The sequence below is a fragment of the Nicrophorus vespilloides genome, unplaced genomic scaffold (assembly GCF_001412225.1).
Source record: "Nicrophorus vespilloides isolate i.1.1-1 unplaced genomic scaffold, Nicve_v1.0, whole genome shotgun sequence".
Lineage (NCBI taxonomy): Eukaryota > Metazoa > Arthropoda > Insecta > Coleoptera > Silphidae > Nicrophorus > Nicrophorus vespilloides.
In genome coordinates, this window is record NW_017096087.1 from 222,467 (window position 1) to 230,000 (window position 7,534).

General features: G+C 29.7%; 1 protein-coding gene across 3 annotated transcripts in view; it reads right to left on the reverse strand.

Moving 5' to 3' along the window:
• The window catches only part of LOC108569467 (WEB family protein At5g16730, chloroplastic), a 21,869-nt gene extending 17,553 nt beyond the window's left edge, over positions 1 to 4,316 (reverse strand). For 2 of the 3 annotated variants that reach the window (XM_017931028.1, XM_017931026.1), the window contains exon 1: positions 4,007 to 4,040. In XM_017931028.1, the coding sequence (XP_017786517.1) occupies positions 4,007 to 4,015 (9 nt within the window). In that variant the 5' untranslated portion in view covers positions 4,016 to 4,040. Of the gene's footprint in view, positions 1 to 4,006; positions 4,041 to 4,148 lie in introns of those variants that run through there. The other variant, XM_017931027.1, reaches the window with a different exon arrangement.
• Positions 4,317 to 7,534: the final 3,218 nt, after the last annotated feature.

Sequence of the window (7,534 nt, forward strand, 5' to 3'; positions counted from 1 at the left end):
CTCGAAATCTATCATTTTTAGGTTATATTTGATCTTTACTATTCTGATACACTTTGAAGAAGATATTTTCATTTTCAATAATATTATTTTGTATTTTTGTTCACAAACGTGTTTCTTGATTAATTTATCTTATAAATGGTGTCCCACAATTAACACAAGATTTGAATTTGCCGCCATTTGTGTAGTAAAGTGTTGGGAACCCAAAAAAAAAACAATTTGACACTTTACTGCATTTGCGTTAATTTTGGGACACCTTTTATTATGTATGTAATACATAAAATTGAAGGTTAAGGTTAGATTAAATATGTTTCGTAATTATATAATACTATGTTTAATTGTAGATATAATAATTTCGAAACCAAATAATTCTAAAAAAAATATCAATTAGGTTAGGTTAACTCAAAGATTCATTTTTTTAATATTTTTCAATAAATTATTCAATATTTTCATAGACTTAAATTAAGTAACTTCATATACATTAAACTGTCAAAAAGTTATATAACTTAAACTTATTTTAAGTATTCAATTTAAATTAGATATAACCTTGTGGTCTTTGATTAACTTATGTAATATTTGTATGTAAAAATTAGTTTTGAAGGTTAGGTTAAGTTAGGTTACAATTACTTTGTATCGTAATTACATAATTACATATGTTTAATAATCAGATTAAGCAACAATCGAATGCTAACCTAGCCTAATAATATAACATTAAGGTTAGATCAAATTAAGTGATGTTAGTTAAGTGACGTTACCAAAAAGTTACATAACCTAACCTTATTTTGAGTACATAAAACATAAAAAATGTACACTTTAAACAGCAAAAAAAAGTTGTAGCTTCAATAAAATTATTATTTGGAAATCCCATTGAAACAGGTCATCTATTTTTACATCTAACCTGTCAATTCAATGATAACCCATCTGTTCCATCGCTTTATGAAACATTTGCTTTTTTAACCGTTATTAGCTCATTGTTTTCGAACGAGTTTCTCTTCGCTTTATGTATTCCACAATTATTTTAAACCAAACCATTAAAAATCCATCAATGTTTAAAAAAGGAACGAATTCGCGCCACGTTTTATGTGCAATATGTATGGTGACATTGAGACTCTTATCAATTGACATTTTTCAAACTACAATAACACAATGTTATCATCGCTTCTATTTCGTTAAATTTCATTTCATTTTTTCCTTTCTCGAATTAATGATGTTTTCACCATTCGGAAACGTTGCATTGCGTGCACGAAATTATGGAATTTGTAGAAGTCACGACATACGTTTTACATCTTCTACAGTAGCAACAGTGGAAGACAAACAACGACTTAATGAATCAATTATAAAGTTGTTTTTTTTATAGTTTTAATGTCAACTGCCATTTTCCAATTGGACACAAAACTATTACTGTAATACTTCTTTTATTTTTTAAATGACATACTTGCACGTAATTACTTTTGATTTGATGATCATTTACCGGTAATTTTTATTTCCCACAATCTTATAAAAGAAAATATTGTTTTTATTACGCAAATATGTGATTTGATAAGTAATATTACGTTTTCAAAATTATAATCTATTTTCATCTAAACATTTGTCACACTTGACGTTAATATGACAGTTGACAATGATAACTAAAAATGACAGAACTTACGATTTTTTTTATTTTATTCAAACGCAATTGTCATAATTATACTAAAGTATACACAAATAAAATAAATAAATTTATGCCGAAATTATTTTGTTATTCGTTTTATTATCAAATCTATTTGCATCTAAACACTTGTCACATTACTTTTTTTAAAGTATTCTTATAGATGGTGTTGTTTGACGTTAATATGACAGTTGGCAATGACAACTGACAGCAATGACAGAACTTACAATTTTTCTTATTTTATTCAAACGCAATTGCCATAATTATACTAAAGTCTACACAAATAAAATAAATAAATTTTCGCCGAAATTATTTTGTTATTCGTTTTATTATAAAATCTATTTGCATCTAAACACTTGTCACATAACTTTTTTTAAGGTATTCTTATAGATGGTGTTGTTTGACGTTAATATGACAGTTGGCAATGACAACTGACAACAATGACAGAACTTACGATTTTTCTTATTTTATTCAAACGCAATTGCCATGATTATACTAAAGTATACACAAAAAAAATAAATAAATTTATGCCGAAATTATTTTGTTATTCGTTTTATTATCAAATCTATTTGCATCTAAGCACTTGTCACATAACGTTTTTTAAAGGTAATCTTATAGATGGTGTTGTTTGACGTTAATATGACAGTTGGCAATGACAACTGACAGCAATGACAGAACTTACGATTTTTCTTATTTTATTGAAATGCTTTAATAATGTTTTTGCAATAATTATATTAAAGTATACAAATAAAATAAATACATTTTCACACAAATTGTTTCATTATAATCAAATCAATTCGTATCTAAACACTTGCCACATGACTTCTTTTTTAATTATTGTTATAGATGGCGTCTTTTTGACGTTAATATGACAGTTGACAATGACAACTGACAATAATGACAGATCAACCGATTTTTCTTATTTCATTCAGTTTATCTGAAATTCGAAAATTAATTAAGGAATTTCATAAAATAACTAATGAAAATATTGATTTAATAGTTAAAAACAGATGGCGTTATTTTTGACGAAAATGTTTGACAGCTATCAAAACGTCACACTAAATTCCAATTACTTTCCGACTGAATCTAATATGTCTTTTTAAAAAAATGAATCGTTTCGTAGTTGATTATTTATAGCGTGAATAAAGAAATTGGTCGTTTTCGTCTGTCGCAATTGACACGGACATGTGAAGTGATTTAAGGTAAGGCGTCGAGGATGTTCGTGCAGGAATCCGTTTTTCGTTACTGCAGTAGTTATAAAGCAAAGTATGCCGTGTGCTTCGATCTAAGTGAAATTTCCTACGCTTACAATATACATTTTTTGTTGGTGTCCGCCTTTCGTTTTCTCGTAGTTTCTTTCTATTTCTATGGAGGAGCACTACAAAAAAACAACAACAACAACGAAAAATAAAAACTAAGTAGAACAACGGAAACATCCATCCTAACCGCGACACAAAAGAGAACCGGCATTCCGGTTTGCATACGAACGTGGAAAGCGGATCAAGAAAAATTAGCGTTATTCTCACCAAATCTTATTTCAACCGTTATTTAACACAGAATTAGACATATTTTTTTTTTGCAATAAAAAAACAACAACATGGACTTTTTTTTGCTAAATTTAGTTACAAATGAACACTAAACGTAATAAGTACACATTTTAATATGTAAATTGTCTTGTTTGTAAGTTTATTTCTTAATTAGCAATTTACTAATTATCACATTACTTTATTTCATAAATTAATAACTTTATATATCAGTAAGAATTATCATGTAAAATTTCTGTATTTTTTTATCTACAAATTACCAAGACTTACTATACTTAACTATTAGTATTAGTCGTTCGTTTTACACGTGATTTCTTCATGGATTTGAATAATAATGTGCAATCTATTTGAAAAGATACATCAACATGAGCATTAGTTATTTTGTAGGCGATTATTAGTGCGTGCAAAAATTTGTGCACTCATAACGGAACCTCGCGGTAATCCTCGCCCCGTCGCTCATCCTTGGAACAATGCTCGTTACTCTTGTACCTGTACATTATTTTTATTTTGTATCCTTCTATTTCTGTTTCAACTTTTGTTAGTGGAACTTTATAATGAGTTTCGTGTGATCGATGAATATGCAACGCGCTTATTATAATTGGTGCAACAATCTTCGTTCTTCGAACGTGAGCGTTAATTGCACCTGACATTGAAAGAGAGAGAGAACAATTAAAAGCCCAACCAAACATAAAACAATAAGTGGTTTATACTAAGTTAGAGCACGTTGCGACAGAAGAGAGGAAAAAAATCATAGATAGAATCCCACAGATAATGTTAGAGATAATTAAATAAATAAAAAAAAATATGCAATACGAACCAAAATCATATTATGTAAAAACAACAATACTCTAGGTGTCAGCAGTAAACTTAATTATTTTTTCTCTACCCAAACCGTTTGTTTGCGTTTTTTTTTCGCTTTGAAATTATGCAACTTATAGTAACTTTCACTCATTCGTTACCTAATAATAATAGTCTGGTTTTGATTGATCTTGTTTCTGTTTGTTTGTTGTTTTTTTATTCAAAATTTAGTGCAATCGCGCGTCAACATGTTACGTAAATTTGTTTATAAATTTTGAAACTTTCGGTACGCGCTTTGTTTCCGAGCGCACAGCCTTGCCGTCGCGAAATCCGGCACCAAACTGGACGACATCGAATTCCTAGTGAGCGCTAAAGAGACCAGCGAACGGCACGTCACGTCACGGCGTCGTCGTTGCGTAACGACGTAATTATCTGCACTTGCGTGTACATTTGGTTGCATACAAAGACTACAAACTCATTGGATGTTTTCCATGTAACGGAATTATTACATTTCGTTTTTTTACAGTAAGATAATTTAATGTATTAGATTAGTATAGGTGAGACATTATTAAGATTTTCAACAAAATGTATTGAATTTTCTTTCGGTTTCATCAAAACTATTGTATTTATGATGAAATCAAAATTTTATAAACAAAATCATGTTTTTGTATGTAAAGTAAAATTAAAAGTTTTTTCAAAATTAAACTGAATACAAAAATTGATTTATTCTATTAAATTAAGATAGAAACTTTGTAATTTATATAGATTTTTTTTGTATTTCAAATGTTAAGTCTTAATGTACAATAAATTTTACAAAATTAATGTAAACTTATAAAAATTTGATAAACAAAAATGTATATATTTTGCAAATTGAATTTGTTTGTTACAAAGTAAAAATAGAATTTCAAAAATGTATGTTTCTATTCATATTTATAAATATGACCTAATTCCATTTTCTTTATCAATAGAATGATAAGAACATAACTGTTTAACAAAATTCGTAATATGTTTTGATAAATGTTTGCTATATGCAAATTATTTGAATGACACTTTCTGTTAGAATGTAACTAGATATAACTTCCCCTGGACTGGAAGCCTAATCCCACAATTATAGCCTTGAATAAGCCGAAAACAAGGCGAAACAACATTTCACTTGAGCCAGGCGTTGTTTGGTCATGGATGCTTTGGCAAGTATCTGCACTTTATCGCAAAGAAGGAAGATGAATTGTGCTGGTACTGTGAGGATGACGATAGCCCTGAGCACACGCTGCAGATGGCTTGGAAGAAAGCACGAGGCGGAGGCAGAATTGGAAGTTCTGCTAGAGCCGGAAAATGTTGTCAGTGAAATGCTGAAGAGTGAGGAGAGCTGGGATATTGTAGCGGCTGCAGAGGGCCTAAAAGGGCAGTGGCAGTGGAGACAAGCATTAACATGATCTAAGGGAAGTACCAAACAGGAAAAGACAATCAGCATCGCAGAGTAGTAAAATGATACAGGTCCTGTATGCTGACGAAGAAGGTGAGAGGTTTTAGTGCGGTAGGAATCCCACAGTACCACGACTGCTCCACCCGTGGTCCCTATGTAAGGTTTCCTCTCCTCTACAAAAATAAAAAGTTATAACTTCTACATAAACTTCGGAATTTTTGAAGACGTCTGCTTCCCTCAACACATTTAACTTATGTTTTTATGTTTCCAATTAGACTCATATCAACGTATACAACTATATTTACATCTAAGATGAGCAATACTTCCTCATAATACTATTAGATTTATTTTTAGTTATTTTGCTTTATTTTCTCCTTAATCAAAAACAAATATCAAAACGAAAATCTTAAGAAAATCTTACTTATACTTATTTAATATAGTAAATTATGAAAGATGTATAAGAATCTTAACGAAAATAATTCATTCAAAAACAATACAATACAATTTGAAGAAGCGACTTAAGTCACTAACTTTAGCTCCCAAAAGTAACGTCAACCAGTAAAGTTTTTGTTGTCCAGACATAAAAAATCTTTTGTTGTCCGATTTGTCCGATGTCCCAATGTACTTGAAATTAGTTATTACCCTACAACTACTCCCTTCCACCCTTCATCCTTTGATTATTAAAAAAGAAACTACAACTCTATATATATATTTTTTTTTCCCTTATTCTTCTGTTGTTCATTGTATATTATTATTATAATACTGATATTATTTCATAAGAAAGTTTATGTTCCCGGGCGGAAAGACCTCGGTCGTTAGCCCTTTGCCCAGCCTATTAGTATATATGTATGTTAAAATTTATTTATGTATAAATTGTACTTTTTTTTCTCTTCTCTTTATGTATCGATGTTTGGCTAATAAATTACTATTATTTTTTTAGTTATTAATAATATTAATGTTCACAAATGATAGTATTTGGTTAGATAACCAGTATAGCTAAGATGAACCAAGTATTCTACTAAAAACACTATTTTCTCTGAATGAGATTTCACAATATTGGCTAACATGATCATTACAAGCAAAATACTTACCTTCCGATCACTTAAATATTATTATAAAAAAGTACTCACTATTTATTGATAACATAATAAAAATACATTTTATTTTATTTATTTTATAATTAATATTTTTATAAAGATCCTGTTTACAATTCAATTACATCAATAAACAACAAAACAAATGAAAGTCACATGTATCTTTCCATATTGAGAATTGCCTACATTTATATACCCGATCATAAATACGTCTGTTTCAATAAACACACGTATTTTATGATGCAATAAAACAATTGTCTTCTGAAGTCTAGCGATGTATAGTGAAACATTCCCAGTAGCTTTTAATCTTTATCTGAGAAGATATTATAAACTGTCAATTTTGACACCTATCTGTTGTATTGATATGTTCATTTACATATTGCTACTTAATAATAAAATATGTTTATTTGTTTAATATTTATTTTCAACACTAAGCTTATTCAATGATGGAACTAGGAAATAGTCCAGAACCTATATATCATGGGACACGACGATACATTGTAGATTACTCTACATTTTTGCTTTGTTCGTACTCAATTGCATTGATCGTACACAATTTCGCAATTAGTTTTATTTGATTTCCTGATTACCACTCTATCCTATAACCCACACTGTATGATTAAATTCCAATTGCAAATAATTGCATTACATTCAAAAGGATTTCATCACTCAGTTTGTATTACTATTTCATCGCTTTCACTACATCCAATTTATAATTAGCGACTTAAGTTTATCAATATTCGCGTTCCTAACGTGATCGCGCGCACATGACTCAAAATAAATAACCTTAGTGATTAGCATTTGACCAAACGAGAGATGGCACTGCTTTCGACTCCTCTACAAGTACTAGTAACTTGTCGTCGAACGTAAGGATTCTGAAAATTGGGAATATTTAAGATCATACTTCACAGGATCATTTCTGTAGTATATCTTCACAACACATATCACAAACGTGACATGTATACAAACCACGATGATGAGTCGTAGTTCTGCTATCTGAGCGTGAGGCAGAAGCTCTGGATTCTTACGA